This window comes from Caretta caretta, chromosome 10 (genome assembly GCF_965140235.1).
Source record: "Caretta caretta isolate rCarCar2 chromosome 10, rCarCar1.hap1, whole genome shotgun sequence".
NCBI classification, from domain to species: Eukaryota; Metazoa; Chordata; order Testudines; family Cheloniidae; genus Caretta; species Caretta caretta.
Genome location: NC_134215.1, coordinates 76,061,568 through 76,079,359, shown reverse-complemented (window position 1 = coordinate 76,079,359; position 17,792 = coordinate 76,061,568). Strand labels below are relative to the sequence as shown.

The 17,792-nt window shown below is 42.2% G+C and overlaps 1 protein-coding gene across 3 annotated transcripts in view; it reads left to right on the top strand.

Annotated features, from left to right (window-relative positions):
• Positions 1–16,734, top strand: part of LOC125644118 (protein FAM169B) — a 52,012-nt gene extending 35,278 nt beyond the window's left edge. For 2 of the 3 annotated variants that reach the window (XM_048867580.2, XM_048867579.2), the window contains exons 6-9: positions 7,709–7,891; positions 10,962–11,090; positions 14,904–15,007; positions 15,807–16,734. In XM_048867580.2, coding sequence (XP_048723537.2) covers positions 7,709–7,891; positions 10,962–11,090; positions 14,904–15,007; positions 15,807–16,031 — 641 coding nt within the window. In that variant the 3' untranslated portion in view covers positions 16,032–16,734. The remainder of the gene's footprint in view (positions 1–7,708; positions 7,892–10,961; positions 11,091–14,903; positions 15,008–15,806) is intronic. The other variant, XM_048867581.2, reaches the window with a different exon arrangement.
• Positions 16,735–17,792: the final 1,058 nt, after the last annotated feature.

The window sequence follows — 17,792 nt, the reverse complement described above, 5'->3', positions numbered from 1 at the left end:
TCGGTTTCCCCATATGTAAAATGGGAATAATGTTACTGACTTCATTTGTAAAGTGTTTTCATGTCTACTAATGAAAGAGCTATATAATATTTTATTATTATATAATGCAAAGAACAGTTGATGCAGAAAGCCACAATATGCTATTAAACAAAAGTGTCTTAGTCTTTCGGTTAACTACAAGTAGAGAAGTTCCTTTAGCTTTTGTTGTTTAATATTTGTATTGTGGTAATCTCTCCGAGGGACAATATCAGAGTTGAAGGGCCTGAAACTGATCCCACAATACTCGAAGAAGCTGTAGATTTTGTGATGAAAAGTTCGTCAGTTCCCCAGAACGAACATTGCCAGAGTCTAATGCCTCTGGTGTGCTGCCAGCCCACAATAAGGCGAGGGTGTGCTCAGGTTCTTGGCTCACATAGGTGCATCATACTTTTCTTAGTCTTAAGTATCTTTCTCTTCCTCTGGGACCTCCATGGTATGAGACTTGAGGGCAGCTTTAGCAATTCAGCCATCAAACCAATCGTAAAAAAACATATACTGGGGCTGAGAGAGAGAGCGAGCTGTGAGACACAGAGTTGAACCAGCAGTATTTCCTGCTGGCTCCCCACAGAACTCCAGCAAGAACTCTGTGAATCACATTTTGGGAACCACTGACGATTGATAAAATTGGAGATGTAGGTACTGTCTCAGCCCTTGTTTTCTCATTAGCTAAATTGACCTAATGGCAACTTAATGGGCTGTTATGAGGACTGATTAGTAAATATTTGTAAAAATGATAAAAGCGCTTAGTAGTAATTTTACTGAGGTGCTTCAAAAGGGATGATAGGCTTTATTTAATATAAATCAGACACCAGAAGTGTTTGCCCACATGGTGAGATGAAGTCCATTTCAGCCTTTTTCCCATGAACCTCTGTAGACTTGGTCTTTTAGATATTTCCCCCTTGAATTAGATCCCATAGGGATACTATGTATGTGTTTTCCATTGATCACATACATTTTCTGTCCATAAAATGAGATCAGAACAAAAAGTTAACCTGCCTAACACCTAGCAAAAAGTTTGGTTTTGGATAATTGTTCCCCTTCCCCACTCTTTTCTAGCAATAATATTTTTAATGTGCATATTTGAACCAGTTTGAAGGTTCTAGCTTTAATAAAATAAAATAAAAAATAAAATGAACACATACTAGCCAAGACATGTGTTCATTTAATTTTATTGAAGCCAGAATCTTTGCTTCCCTTTTCACATCACACAACGGGTTGACATTGGGTTCTGTTCAGCAGAAATAGTCCCCACCCTTTACATAAGCATTGATCCTGCAGAAGGCCTGTGTGAACTTGTGTGTGCAAAGCCAACTTGTTCAGCAGGGATGCAGTCAGTATGCACAACCTTGTTTTCTTTGGGCCCCTTAGATGTGGGGACAGGGTTGGGTTTTTCCTGGTTTGTGGATGTTTGGGAATGCTAATGGCTGTCTGCTTTCCTGCCCTGGTAATTGCTGTTTACCATTGTGCTGGCTCATAAGTTGGTCATTTGGCACTCATGACCTAACCAAACAGATCAAAGGCTTTGAAAGGGCAGACTGCATAAATACTTCCATCTCTCCTGCCAATGCCCTAATTTCCTTTGTCTCTTCCCTCACCCCAAAACTCAGTCTTTTTATATGGCTGAGCAATGAAAAAAAGGTCCAAGCCAACAGTGCACAGGAACCTCAACTCAAGCCCACCAATAGCTTATTAGGACCCTGCTCCACTATTAGAAAGGACCCTGGAGGCAAAATTCACTTCACCCCAAAGTCTATGGGTGGTGGCTTCTTTTCATGTGTTTGCTCAGGGGTAAAAGGAGAGAGTGTCTTCATGATTAGTCTGTTTATGATAACCTTAGACTTTACAAATGTCTGTCTTCCTTAAGCACAAAATTAAGAGCGCAGAAATTGATCAGCCAGCTCCTGTCCATTAGGACGGCTACACATCAGTCTCTCAATCTGATTTCAGGGATTTGTAAGAGACAAATAACGTGAGATGCCAAAAATCTCTCCGAGGGACAATATCAGGGTTGAAGGGCCTGAAACTAATCCTACAATACTCAAAGAAGCTGTAAATTTTGTGATGAAAAGTTCGTCAGCTCCCCAGAACGAACATTGTCAGAGTCTAACACCTCTGGTGTGCTGCCAGCCCACAATAAGGCGAGGGTGTGCTCAGGTTCTTGGCTCACATAGGTGCATCGTACTTTTCTTAATTCTGCACATCTGCTCTATTCTTTTGAGTAGGAAAGGGGAACTGCAACCACCTAAAACTGCTGCCATTGTAGTGCTTCAGAGACCAGGATTCTGGAATGTTTGAATGCTTGGACTGCCCTTGTAATGGAGGAGAAAAAATACACGCTGCAATACATCGATGCACATGTGGGGACTTCATGATTGCCAGTTAAACCACGCATGTGCAGGATTAGGTCAAGAACTTAGGACTTTCTGTTCCAAAATCACAGATGTCTCCCAGCTAAAGGAGGGGTTTTCTTTGCAGTTATTATTATGGTAGTGCTTAAGGACCAACCAAGAGTGGGCCCCACTGTGCTAGGCACTGTACAGACACAGAATATTAGACAGTCTCTGCCCTGAAGGGTTTACGATCTAGAGACAGGACAGAGACAAGCTGGGGGAAGAGGCAGAACACACAAGTAGCAAATGTCATATTAGTGCCACAGTTTTTTGGGAGTGGATTTAAGAGGGGATGAGCTCTTAAAAGAAAAGTGAAAGGAGAGGGTGAAGGGAAGAGGAAGAGGGGTGAGGGGGTCTGGGCAGAGGAGAAGAGCTTATTGAGGGGCAGATTTGGAGTGAAGTGGAGAAGAAGAGACTGGGAGGGAGGGGAAAGGTTGGACCAAACAGGTGATCATCACAGGACAGAGAAAGTCAAGTCAAAACTATAGAAAGTTCTCTGAACGTTGGAAGGCCCCTGCTTTGGCTGCTTCTGCAGCAGCACCTGCTGGCTGGAGTGTCTGGGTAGCTCCTCTGCAGCTTCTCCCTACACCACATGTTGGGGATAGTCACCATCCGAGTCCTCATTTCCCGGTGTGTTTGTGTGTCTCCCCTGCAAGTTCTGGCTCCAGGGGGCTGCTGATGAGAGGGGTGGCCCCAGTGGGACCCCATTTTACCCCCTCTCTGCTGCTGCTGCTTCTACTGACTGGCAGTTAGTAATATATATATATTTTGCAGGGCAGAGCTGACATAATCACATATACTTGAGTAAGTCTGACATTCTGGCCAATAGATGCATGTACATTACATTGGGTATGCTCACCATTAAAAACAAAAGTCTCAACTATGGAAGCATTAAAGTCACTTTGTCATGCTGAAACTCCCAGTGTTCAGAGTGCGATCTGAGATGTATATTTTTGGGCTTGACTTGATTATAGACCATGGCTGGATTATTTATGGCTGGTTGTGGTGGTACAGGGAGGAGGGTTGTTTATACAACCTATTGTGGTCATTTTGATTTTATGTACAACTGCATGTGAATAACTGCATTAATATCTGGGCACTTTATTCCCAGGAAAATTTTGATTAACTTAATGGAACAAACTGAATGAATTTCAGAGAACAGCAACAAAAATGATTAGGGAGATGGAGGGATTGGCCTAGGAAGAAAGGATAACTACCATGGAAGTGTTACAAATATTTGTAAACACCAAAACAAACTGTCTGTATTCACAAAAAGAAAAGGAGGACTTGTGGCACCTTAGAGACTAACCAATTTATTTGAGCATAAGCTTTCGTGAGCTACAGCTCACTTCATCGGATGCATACTCTGGAAAGTGTAGAAGATCTTTTTATATACATACAAAGCATGAAAAAGTACCTCCTCCCACCCCACTCTCCTGCTGGTAATAGCTTATCTAAAGTGATCACTCTCCTTACAATGTGTATGATAATCAAGGTGGGCCATTTCCAGCACAAATCCAGGGTTTAACAAGAACGTCTTGGGGGGGAGGAAAAAACAAGGGGAAATAGGTTACCTTGCATATGACTTAGCCACTCCCAGTCTCTATTCAAGCCTAAGTTAATTGTATCCAATTTGCAAATGAATTCCAATTCAACAGTCTCTCGCTGGAGTCTGGATTTGAAGTTTTTTTGTTGTAATATAGCAACTTTCATGTCTGTAATCGCGTGACCAGAGAGATTGAAGTGTTCTCCGACTGGTTTATGAATGTTATAATTCTTGACATCTGATTTGTGTCCATTTATTCTTTTACGTAGAGACTGTCCAGTTTGACCAATGTACATGGCAGAGGGGCATTGCTGGCACATGATGGAATATATCACATTGGTGGATGTGCAGGTGAACAAGCCTCTGATAGTGTGGCTGATGTTATTAGGCCCTGTGATGGTGTCCCCTGAATAGATACGTGGGCACAGTTGGTAACGGGCTTTGTTGCAAGGATAGGTTCCTGGGTTAGTGGTTCTGTTGTGTGGTATGTGGTTGCTGGTGAGTATTTGCTTCAGGTTGGGGGGGCTGTCTGTAGGCAAGGACTGGCCTGTCTCCCAAGATTTGTGAGAGTGTTGGGTCATCCTTCAGGATAGGTTGTAGATCCTTCATAATGCGTTGGAGGGGTTTTAGTTGGGGGCTGAAGGTGACGGCTAGTGGCGTTCTGTTATTTTCTTTATTAGGCCTGTCCTGTAGTAGGTGACTTCTGGGAACTCTTCTGGCTCTATCAATCTGTTTCTTCACTTCCGCAGGTGGGTATTGTAGTTGTAAGAATGCTTGATAGAGCTCTTGTAGGTGTTTGTCTCTGTCTGAGGGGTTGGAGCAAATGCGGTTGTATCGCAGAGCTTGGCTGTAGACGATGGATCGTGTGGTGTGGTCAGGGTGAAAGCTGGAGGCATGTAGATCGGAAACCTACTGACCGCTATATTCCTGTATAGGGTGGTGTTTATGTGACCATCGTTTATTAGCACTGTAGTGTCCAGGAAGTGGATTTCTTGTGTGGACTGGACCAGGCTGAGGTTGATGGTGGGATGGAAATTGTTGAAATCATGGTGGAATTCCTCAAGGGCTTCTTTTCCATGGCTCCAGATGATGAAGATGTCATCAATATAGCGCAAGTAGAGTAGGGGCGTTAGGGCCGGAGAGCTGAGGAAGCGTTGTTCTAAGTCAGCCATAAAAATGTTGGCATACTATGGGGCCATGCGGGTACCCATAGCAGTGCCGCTGATCTGAAGGTATACATTGTCCGCAAATGTAAAATAGTTATGGGTAAGGACAAAGTCACAAAGTTCAGCCACCAGGTTAGCCGTGACATTATCGGGGATACTGTTCCTGACGGCTTGTAGTCCATCTTTGTGTGGAATGTTGGTGTAGAGGGCTTCTACATCCATAGTGGCCAGGGGATGGTGTTATCAGGAAGATCACTGATGGATTGTAGTTTCCTCAGGAAGTCAGTGGTGTCTCAAAGGTAGCTGGGAGTGCTGGTAGCATAGGGCCTGAGGAGGGAGTCTACATAGCCAGACAATCCTGCTGTCAGGGTGCCAATGCCTGAGATGATGGGGCGCCCAAGGTTTCCAGGTTTATGGATCTTGGGTAGTAGATAGGATATCTCAGGTTGGGGTTCCAGGGGTGTGTCTGTGCAGATTTGATCTTGTGCTTTTTCAGGGAGTTTCTTGAGCAAATGCTGTAGTTTCTTTTGGTAACTCTCAGTGGGATCAGAGGGTAATGGCTTGTAGAAAGTGGTGTCGGAGAGCTGCCGAGCAGCCTCTTGTTCATATTCCGACCTATTCATCATGACAACAGCACCTCCTTTGTCAGCCTTTTTGATTATGATGTCAGAGTTGTTTCTGAGGCTGTGGATGGCATTGTGTTCCGCACGGCTGAGGTTATGGGGCAAGTGATGCTGCTTTTCCACAATTTCAGCCCGTGCAGGAGAGTGGGTTTGTGTGTGTGTGAGGGGGGGTGAGAAAACCTGGATTTGTGCTGGAAATGGCCCAACTTGATTATCATACACATTCTAAGGAGAGTGATTACTTTAGATAAGCTATTACCAGCAGGAGAGTGGGGTTTGAGGAGGTATTTTTTCATGCTTTGTGTGTATATAAAAAGATCTTCTACACTTTCCACAGTATGCATCCGATGAAGTGAGCTGTAGCTCACGAAAGCTTATGCTCAAATAAACTGGTTAGTCTCTAAGGTGCCACAAGTACTCCTTTTCTTTTTGCGAATACAGACTAACACGGCTGTTACTCTGAAACCTGTCTGTATTCAATAAAGCACTTGGGAAGTCAAGCACTTTCTCAAGTCTCATTGATTTTATTGTGATTTAAGCAAATGCATATGTGTCTTGCTGAATTTGGAGTCCAAGGTAGGAGAGGAATTAAAGTCAGACCTGACTTCTGTTGGCGTTAGTGGCAAAACTCCAGTTGAAATCAACAGGAGCAGAAGCAGGCCCTTATTTAAGATAACAAGCAGGAGGTGGCTAGAAGAAAATGGTCACACTGAAAGAAGGGAAGCTTAATTTGAATATCAGGAAAAGCCTCCTGACAATTAGTTCTATTATGCTGTGAAAGAGACTCCCAAGAGAAGTGGCAGAAGATTCATGACTTGAGTCGTTTAAAACGAAGTTGGATGTTACACTGGTAAATGTGTAGTAGGGAACAAACTAACTATGAGAGGCACTAGATTAACCGGGAAAGCTGGTGAGAAAATGTTTTTCCCCTCTCATGCAAAATTTAAATGAAAATGTTTTGTTTTCATCAAAATTTTCAACAAAATATTTTGACTTTTCATCAAAAACTAAAAACTTTTCAGTTTTCTGACAAAAAAGAAAAAGAATAGAAAAGAAGATGCTGTCATGAAAATATTGGGGGCGGGGCAGGGCAGAGGAGAAAGGTTTGATGGAAAATTGTCAAGCAGACCTACTAAAAGGCCTCTAATTTGTATGATTCTATGGATTTTCAGTTGTATTTAATCTGTATGAGTCCAGGCACTACGGCAGTGGGCATTTCATAAATGATTAAATACAAATCAATCAAGAGGAAACATTTGTAATGCTTTTATTCTACAAAGTCGCTAGATAACAGATTGATCTCAACATAAGTTATTTCATGATTGAATGCTTATGTTTTCTTATTCTTTTGGGTTCTATTTCTTGTGGCATTTTGAACTTCTGTGCATAATATACAAAGAACTACTCATGTAATTCTTGCAGAGTGAGGCCCTTAGTTAATTGATATGAACATTGTCATTTTGGACTCTGCACGTCTGTACTCAACCATAACTCCTCTTGACGGCAGAGGGCGTTTAGCCTGGGTGATGACTGCAGAGTAAAGGTTTGAAGTGCTGGGGCAAGCTCTAATACTTTCTGACTGTTTTAGTGAGAAGTGGTTTGGTCCAGTAGGCAGGATGCTAGGCTTGAGTCACTGTTTTAGCCTCAGCAACACACAGGCCCTTAGTTAGTATCTGTCTCCATCTTTGTACTGGGGTTTGGCTTTATTGGCAAGGAAACATAAACCTGAGTCTAAAATTTCTCCCTGAACTTGGCATTCCCTCGGGTTCTATCCGACACCTTCAAACTTTTTTCTCTGTAGAATGCCACACCCACTTCCCTTCTATGTAAAATAAAGTTAATGCGCCCCTCCTGCCACAATTATTACTGTTTATTGGCTTGGAGAGTGGTTTATCTTTTCATTTATTGGTTATAAGAGTGAGCTATTTTACTGTGTACTCCCAGGAAGCCTGTGTGATGTTAACTCCTGTCAATGCTACCTGCTCCCAGTTCTGGATACTGTATTTGTCCGGAGAAAATACAGAAGGTGCGGCCTAGGGATGAAAATTCTGCATGATTTCTGTCAATCTTTTGGGACCGAAGATGCCTTGGGGATCAGCTTCCCTATTTCTGCTGACATGTACCAAGGTAAAACACTTGATGTGGAAACATTAGGTAAAAGGTCATGTATAATTTATGCATTTCATAAAAATATTGGAAGCGGCTTCTTGGCTGCAGAGAGTTCAATGCATTGGAGTGAACACAAAAATAATGTCCTTGGCATGCAATCTCTCTAGAGACACATGTAGCTTCCTGTGGGGAGGAAATCCTGTGTTCTTATAAGATATTGAGTGATAGAATGGTAGTTTGGTATTCACACTCTTATATAATTATCTCCAAGAAATGGAGTAATGGCTTTGGAATCAAAGAATGAATGATCAGCTTGCTGTTTGACAAGAAAGAAAAAGAAGAAATTGTGTGGATGTCCATATGCACACACTACACACATGCCACATCTGTGGTCCTTATACTTTTGTGATAAATTGCATTTGTCAGGCACCACACCTGACCCATGCCCCCTAATCCAACTTGTCAGAAGTACTTCTTTCATTCCAAATCTCTGAGCGGCTTTTGAACAGTCACAATATATTTTTAAAATTAGTTATAATTTTCACTCCGTGGCTGTACAGTTGGATTCGTGGTAACGCAAGCAAGCCTGGAGTTTCAGGTGGAAGCTTAAATAAAATAGTCCTAAGAATAAAATGATTTTTAAAATCTCTAAAACGTATAAAATACTTCTTTGTTAAATATGTGGCTTAAATCAAATACCTGATGATGTGGTGTGACATGGGGGTCTTACTGCAACTTGTTTGGGATATCTGTGTTAGCCACTCCTGGCTTTACAGTCATCCCTAATTAATACCAATAAAACCTTTATTCCCCCTAGTCTCTCTCTGTCCCTCAACACACATAGCTGTACACTGTTCTGTTTATCTGAAATGTATACACCATGCACAGCTAATGCATAGATAGTCATGTATATTATACATTCACATCTCTCCCTTTTCCCACAACTCTATCGAAGATACTGTGTCCTCTTAATACAGGAAGAAGTAATACAGGTGAAATTATTTTTCTCCATCGAACAAAAACAGTTTCCCTGATGGCATGCATTGTATGGTTTATACATGCTGCATTTTGAGATTTGTTTATAAACACTAGTGGTACATCCTAAGAGTTAGCTTTTCATCTCTGGTAGGTTTGGGGCTCAGGTTCAGGGCCAGGACTCTGTCTTTGCTTGTGTTTGTAGAGTGCCTAGCACAATCGATCCCTGATCCTGACTGGGATCTCTGGATCTCACTGTAAACATAAATATTAAATGCCAAGGGTGAAATACTGGCCTTATTGAAGTAGGTATAAATTCTTCTGCATTAGACTGAGGACTGCAACCCAGTGCCCTCTAAATATCCTTCCACTAAATGTGAGCAGTTCTCACTAGCATTTCTTATATAATATTCCCACTCTCTGCTGTACAAGTCTAAAAAGGAGCAATAAAGCCATGAACTGAATATTTTGCTGTCACTGTACTTATCTCTCCCAGAGTTTCTTGCTGAAGAAATCAATTTAGCTTTTATCCTGAAGTAAAATTAATGACAATGATCTACTCATTATGAGGCAGATGTTTACTTACAAGAATGACGGGATTTAAAAAAAAAATGAAAACTACCAAATCCAGTTAAACATTAAAGATAAGTGAGCTTTCCAAACTCTCTCCATGGTATGATGAACTACTTAGGATGCAGGGACAGAATGTATCATGGAGTGATCAGGGATTATCATCTTAAAACTTGAGTCAGGAGACATGAGCAGGACCTCATGGAAAGGTGGTTGACAGAGGTTTAAAAATCCCTGTTTAATTTACAGAACAGTTCAGAAATGCAACACTTCATCAATCCTAAAGGGATACACTAATAGCATAAATCCTGTTGGCGGTTTCCTCACTTTGGCTCTGCAACTAGCAATGAGGAAAACCTGCAAAGGAGACAGGTTTGGGTTTTTTATGAATAAACAGCCCTAAATTTGAATGCTTATCCAAATTATATGAATGTTCTTTGTCTACAGAATACGTCTGGAATACTAATAGGACCAAGGTTTCTCATGAAAGTTATACCTTTACCTCAGCTACATCTGTTGTCTCTGTCAGCTCCTCCTGTTTCAGGCTTTCCTCATTCACCCCAATAAGTAAAAGCCCCTGAATGCTCACCAGAAAGTAGTCTCACGTTAGAGAGAGGGACAGGGCTATCATTAATTTCTTCCCAAGATGTCCTGCTAATTAATGCTCACTATGATTCTGCAAGCCACACTTGGTGTACATACTTTGTTTATTGTTTGTATACCTCCAGTTCTGTGCTGAATACTTTAGCGATATGGTCCCTGCTCAAAAGAGCCTGTGGTCTTGACCCCAGTATGCAACATATGACCAGCGAGGTTCAAGCACTAATTTTGGTTGCATGAGTTATTGTTTTCAATGGTCTCATTTGATAACAATTCATTGCAGAGAGGGATAAGATTTATTAAGGCTCTGTGAAGCAATGCATTTCAAAAAGGGACTTTAAAGGAGAAAAGGGAGATATTGCGTGCCTGTTAATAAACACCTGTCGTCTGCCTCTTAAAGTACTCTCTTTCTGTAAGGCAGAAATGAGCAAAACTCTTTATTTATCCTCAGTGAGAAGATTATGAATGTGATAACATGGATTTCCATTATAAACCCCAGGCAGTGACCACTTAGCCAATGTTTTAAAAAGGCTCCTGCCATATCTATGCACTATAGGGTAAGAAAGGAGCAGAGTGGGAGACTTAATTCAGCCTGCATCTATTTTTTTTGTTAGCTCAGGGCAGATTCTGAATATTATCCCGTTGTTGGTTAAGAAACTTCAGTAGCCTTGAACAGATGTTCAACATACAGGGTTCCTCCAGCCAGGTATAAGTACTCAGACTCCATGCCATGGCTGTGCGAGAGGCTTAGCAGAGAGAGAGAGAGAATGAAGGGTGGAAAGAGAGAGAAAACACCCAAAAACCACACCTCTAAGAAAAAATAGGTCTCTGAGAGAACATCCTGAGAGCTCACGCTTGGTGCCACCAGCTGACTCTTAACTCACTAATGCTTCCCCGTCTCTCTCTCCCCCCTCCACGCCCCGCACTTGGTTTTCCTGTTCAGTTTGCCAGAAATTCTTGCAGACCCATCCAGAGGAGCAGGATCGACTGTGGGAGGTGGAAGCACCAGGGGACTGGAGCCAGCGTGTTAGTATCTGGTTAAAGATTCAGCTGGAAACTGCCCTTTCAGAAAGTGAGTTACAAACTGTACGGACTTCTCCTTGTCATGTTCAGTTATTTAAACTTCACAGTTAAAAGCTACGCTTCCTTAATGATGACAAAATGCTGCTTCCTCTCATTGGCAGCACATGGAGAAAGTGCTAAGCATGAGGTTCAGCACGTTGTCTTTTTATCTGACTCAGAAGCGACAGGTACCTCTCAGCTATCAGGGTGGGTGGTATGTGTGCAAAAAGTCTATGGTTAGACCCCAAAGCAGGTATCTCAGCTCTAGTATGTTAAAAAAAAAAAAAAAGGCACAGGTGCATTGAAAGGCAACTAGAAAAATTTCTAGAGCCATGGGGATGAGAGTTACTGAATTCACTGTTCAGAGGCAATTTTCATGCCATTCTATGACATAAACTTGAAGGTTCCACCTTCCTTTGTGTTCAATTGAAGGGAAAAAAATCTGTGTTCCTTATTGTACAGCATAGTACTTGGTAATCCTCAAGAGAGGGCCAAAATATCTAGTAAACAGGGCCAGGATTAGAGATTCTGAAGTAATGAAATAAAATTACAGAATCCGAGACTCCGAGGGCTACTGACAAAATGCAGCCCTGGTGTAAGAGGATGGAACTCCCATTGCAGTGCATTATACCAGGGCAACAATTAGCCCAGTGAGGTTAGCACCATATATGGTCCATAGAGATGGGTTTATTTGTTTGTATAATAAGAAAAGGATTTAGGGGAGATACTTGTATTTGTGGAGGCTGTAGAGAAAGAGTATAAAACATATATGTGTCTCTCTTCTATAACCTCTGAGCTGTAATGTGCTATATCTCCATAGTGGAAAATGACAGAAATAAGTTAGCTTGGTAAGAAATAGTAAAATATGCTTTTTAAAAAGATTCTCAGCTTATGGCTTATAGCTCGTCAGTGATCCCTTTGCTAGAGGGTGAATGTGCTGAGTTGGCTTTAACTTGACCATCTTCAGTGGAACTTCCAACTACCATAGAAATGGAATGTTTAAAACAACAAGGTGTTTGTAATATATGTATTAGATATACATATATATTTATATTATATATAAAATCTATGAGAGAGAGTGTGTGTGTGTATAGCATGTGTGTGTATCTCCCAGTGCATGGTAGATTACATGTACAGGAGTTAATGTAAAGGGGAGCATGGGACAGATAGTACCTACTACAAAGAGAGGGACAACTTCCCCAACTTTCACTGAGCTTGGAAGAAGTGCTGATCCCACAGCACTCCCCCTCTTGGCTGGTGAGGTAGCAGCAAAAGAATTTTATGGGGCATCATACTTTCTGCTAGTAGTAGGATAAGCAGCAGCTCCTCCCAGCTCAGGTGCACCTCATCCATCTCCTCTACAGGAAGATCTCTCCCCCTACCCCCACCCCATGGTTCCCCAGACTCCGTCCCTGCTAAGGGAGACTGGAATTGGAGTCTAAGTTACTAGCACCATGCTTTTGCAGGAGAAAAGGGAGGCGAATGATACGTCATAGAATGGAGCTCTTGAGGTGTGCCTTTACCCAACTCTGCACCCAGATGTTTGCTTGGATCTCTATAGGCTTATTTGAGGACATGAATGTCTTTCGGATCTAATTCTTCTGTGTCCTCTTCCCCTTTGCTGCATCCCACCAGCACGAGGCAATGTAGTTCAGCATCACCAAATAATGTTGGTACATATGACAACAGCCACCAAGATTAGTGAGCTCCCCATCCTGTTCTGGGCTTCTTGAACAACCCTTCTGCCCCCGTTCCACAGTACTAGGCACTGTAGAAGAAAGCTATTTAATAGCTGTAACTGTGCAGCTCTTCTGCTGCATACTATGTAGTTTTTCAGAGTCAGGAATAAATTCTTGTCATATAATATTGTAGGGCTTTTACAGAAAGATGTGTTCCAGAAAGGTTCAAACAAACCTGAGATCAGAATTTTAATTTTGCAAGGATATAGAGCGGCATCTAGTGGCAGCACGGATGAACCAGAAATGGTTCGTAGATTTGGGTATGCACACATTTGTAGATATGTGTTAGAAGGGAAACCTAGATGGATATTTTCTTTTCAACATGTTTGTTGAATTTTTATCAGTGTATAGCGATAAAAAGAAAGTTCCTTGGTGCATCATACATGGAACTGGAAATTTTCACTTAATTGTTGTTGAAAAATCAGCCAAGGTTAATTTATATCAAATAGTTCCAGTAACAGAGAAGCAGCAGCGTTTGCCTACAGAGGCTGGCTGAAATGTGAAAATAATTTAAGATGAATATGCAGCGAGGCTCCTACTTGCTGAACCAATCAGGCACTGAAATGAGCAGTTCTAGAGTAATTGAGTGAAAGTATGTAAGGTCTACAAAAATAAAGTGAATGTGAAAAGATAAGGTGGGGGAGGTACTGTCTTTTATTGGTCCAGGTCCTAAAAAGGAGCTCTGGATAAGCTCCAAAGCTTGTCTCTCTCACCAACAGAAGTGATTCCAATAAAAGATGGAACCTCCCCCATATTGCCTCTCTAATATCCTGGGACCAATATGGCTACAGCCGCACTGCAAGCAGGGCCGGTGCAACCACTAAGCGAACTAGGCGGAGCTGGGGCGGGGAGCTGCTGCATGCGGCTCCCCGGGCTGAGGGAGGGGGTAGTGGGGAGCTGCCGCACGGCTCCCCAGGCCAAGGGAGGGGGCGGCGGGGAGTTGCCGCACGGCTCCCTGGGCCGAGGGGAGGGAGCGAGAGAGGGGGTGGCAGGGAGCTGCCGCGGGGGGGCACCTCAGGGCAAGGGGGGGCGGGGAGCTGCTGCAGGGCTGGGGGGGGGCGCAAGGTGGAAGTTTCGCCTAGGGCGCGAAACATTCTTGCACCAGCCCTGACTGCAAGTGAAAAGAAAAGCAGATTCCGTGGGAAATAACTGCTTTCCAGGCTTTTGGGAATCATGAAAAGTACCTTTTATTGTCTAACAGGCAACTTACAGACCAGTGAACTCTCTGAGAAATGGATTCCATTTAGCGGAACAAACTTTCAACCTAAGGCTAGAAAGGTTTTCAATGACATTTTAGTGCAGACATTCATGTGCCGATGGAGGAAGATCCTGAGATTTTTAACGCTATCTGGGAATAGGATAGGGACATAAGCACAGTGTTAATAATTTATTTTTCTGGTCTCTCTGCACTCATTTTACCCCAATTAATAGTCAGAAAATCAGAGTCAGTCAGAGCTAATTTGTTGGGCACTGGAAATATTAGATGCCGTGCTTCAGTCTCAACCATTACAATTCTTCTGAAATAATCAGAAAGGATGGAAGTTTACAGTCACCCCAAAATTAGCCTGACATGCTGTTGTTGCACATCAGGACCCTTTATGTCAAGATAGTGGAGGCTCAGAAATGGCAAATATAATTAAAAACTTTTTCAGATGTAATTTATACCTGGCAAGAAGTGCGGGTGTGAAAACTGAGGGCTAACTGTTCAAATTGCATCTACAGCACTAACAGATGCATCTGTTTGCAGGTAGATGATGTGATATTTACAAGCAGAAAATTTTGTGTGTGAAAATGCCAGGTGTGGGTTTTCTGCACATTCAGGTAGATGGACCTGCAAATATTTCAGGTGCAAGTGGCTATCAGAAAATGGGGTTCTTCTGACCAAACCTATGCATTTGTCTTTTGTGGCATTGCCACCTATTGCACAAGGGTTTTTTTGTTGTTACTGGGCTGCGTGGTCAGTTGTCAGAATTGGAGGAGTGGGACTGAAATTGTATGAAGACAGCATCTTGTAGGTATTTTTTTGATAAAACTGTTGCTATGGAAGTTGTGCCAACATTCTTTCATTATGATCTTGCCCTTAGAAAACACAGTTAGTCAGACTGCTTCAGAGGAGGAAGGAGGCTGTCATATAGAGGGAGCTCAGGATGATGAACCCATATGCTTAGATGCAGGCCCGATGAATGAGGTACATGATTAGTTTATCATTTTATTATCCTCTTTTTCATAAACATTTTCCCCCTACTTAGTGAGTTAGGGAGCCTAAATAGGAGAGAGTGACACAAATAAACATGGATGATCTTCTATCACTGGGCCATTGATTTATATGGCTAATCTGTAATTGCTCTGGGGGCTAGGTGATGAAATGACCATCATATGTGAAAGTTTTTACTTTGTTCCTCACTGAGGTATAGGAACTATAACGGAGCTGGAATGCTACAACAGCAGGTCTGTACTGGCTTTCTCAACTGACCTGCATACATAGTAGGTAGAGTGGTTGCATAGTACTTTGCAATTAGAACGCCCTCTTTTTAATTGCTTACATTGGGTGTCTGCCCCCCCACACTTCATTGCAGGATCGTGGCCTAAAATCATCTTGGCAATTGGAATGGACCAATTCTCCATAAACACAAGAAAATATACTCAAGGAAACAAATCAAAATAATGAAGCTCATCAAATAATAAATAATGAGAGGGGCAGAAACAAACAGAGTAAAATTAAGAACCATGGTTATTGTGTTTACTCCTCCCCTTTAGGTTGCCGCCCAACGATTACTTGAACTAAATCAGTTTGTTGTTTTCTTAATACAGACAGTTCTGAGTACTTGTGTAGAGCATCAGGAATCTATTATATATAATGGCTATGTTTTGGGGTCCCTTTTGTTTCTAAGGGCATCTTGGATTAGGGTCACATCATAGTTTTTACACGGTATATATGTACCTTTCATAATACCAGGATGATCCTTGTGTCTTGGTTCTAATTTCAGGGAGGTGAATGTATTCCTGATATTAGGAAAGTGGCACAAGAAGCCAGAGACGACAAAGGTAACACAGCAGGAGAAGCAAGGACATTACACCTGCAAATTCCCAAGGAGGAGGACTTTAGTCAAGGTACAGCTGATACGCAGCAATGTAAGGGATCTAGGAAAAGAGCAAGGACTATGGGCCTGCTGGAAGACAAGACTGCTAAGTATCTCCGAATGATGCCTTAATTCCCTCACTCAAGGAGCAAGATCCACTGTGCAGTCATAAAAGGCTAAAATAATAGACTAAAATAGTCATAATCTCTAACCACACTGAGATTTCTCCAGATTAGTTACAAGGGTTTTGCAAGGCAAATATTCAGAATCTTTTAAAAAAAATAAAAATAAACTATTGTTCTTTTAATTGTTCTTTTCTTTTGTTTCCTTCCAAGAAATTAAATAGCAGTCGAGCCTAGTTATTTCCCTCCTTTGGAAAGATTTTAATGGATCGTGTAAGAGGTCTAGAAAGGAGGAATTAGGTGACTTGTAGATACTGATGTAAGAAGATATTTCTATGGAAACAACTTCCTGTATTATGCAAGGGAGATACTGCAACACAGGTTGGTATCAGAATGATGGCTCTGTAACCTTCCTTTCAAAAAGAACAGTTGAGATGGAAATTCTTTCTGCTGGAAAAGCTCAGCTGAAAGATCTTCCTTTAAGCTACGAAGTGGACGGGGGAGGGGGGACAAAAAAACCCCATGGTCTACATTAATGCAGAAGTTTGGTACAGACAGGCCGTAAATTGCCTTTAAGTTGAGACACTGAGATCACATTGTGTATATAATTTAAGGCACAGTTGCAGGAACTTTGTGTGGATTGCTTATCTCACGTATTGTATTTCATGTGGACCAGTTCCTAATGCTTTACAATAAAAAAAAAATATTGATAATGTGTCTCGCCAGCTTGCACAAGTTACAGTGTGGTTAAAAAAACCCCCTCACCTTTCAGTCTCTCCCTCGCAAGGTAAAGTCAGTGTGGTGCTGTTCTAGCTTGACTTACTGATGTATCAGGAACGCTTTATTTATAATACACAAATCAATGCAAGGCAGTGCTTCATTCTACCCTTACAACCAGCCTCCACTGCAGCACCAAGTGGATGCACCAGGTTCCATGTCATCACAGTGGATTGCATTAAAGGTTGGACACTTAAAGGTTTTCAACAGTTGTCATGGATCTAATCTTCTCTGAGGGTAAAATTTACCCCAATGCAAAGAGGCCTGCTCATGGCTCTCTGTGCTTCTGTGATCCCTGGGTGCCATGGAGGGAGCTCTGAACTATCCTTAAGAGGCAAGGGGAGCAGTGGTCAGCCTGGGGTAGGGTCTGGGTCCACATATACCCAGATCCTGTGGCCTGCAGTTCCCACATAGGGGTCATGGAGGGGGCAGAGGAATCTATTCCAGTCTATGTACTGATGCAGGATTCATAGAGGGGCTGCACTGTACCATGTCCACAGATTGCAGAGGAGAATTCTTTCCCTTTCACACCCTCCATGGGTCCCCACATGAAGCCCTGTCACTGGTTTTGTGTAGGAAAGGGTGGATTTCACCCACAGACTCTGATTTAATTTATCACTTAAGCATGTATTTACATCGATCCATGTTCAAGAAATGCGCTTCAGTGCCATTGAAATCAACCTTTTCTGGGCATCTTCTACAAAAGAGGGAGTTATCTACTGGTGCTGTAATCGGAAATTATGTTAATTTTGCCATGAGAGGTGAAACATTGATCACTGAACCAGCCATAATTCTGATGCAGACATGATTAGCAACCTCTGACAAAGCTAGCCTGTCTCAGAGAGTAAGATTGGCCCATCCATATGTGGCTGATTTGTAAAGGATAGGCTGGCCCAGTGCAATGAGTGTATGAAATGGGGATTCGCTTGGGAAACAGTGCCCTTATCCATGGCATCTTAGTTTCTCTCTACCTAAGTAGGGTACATCTGGCATC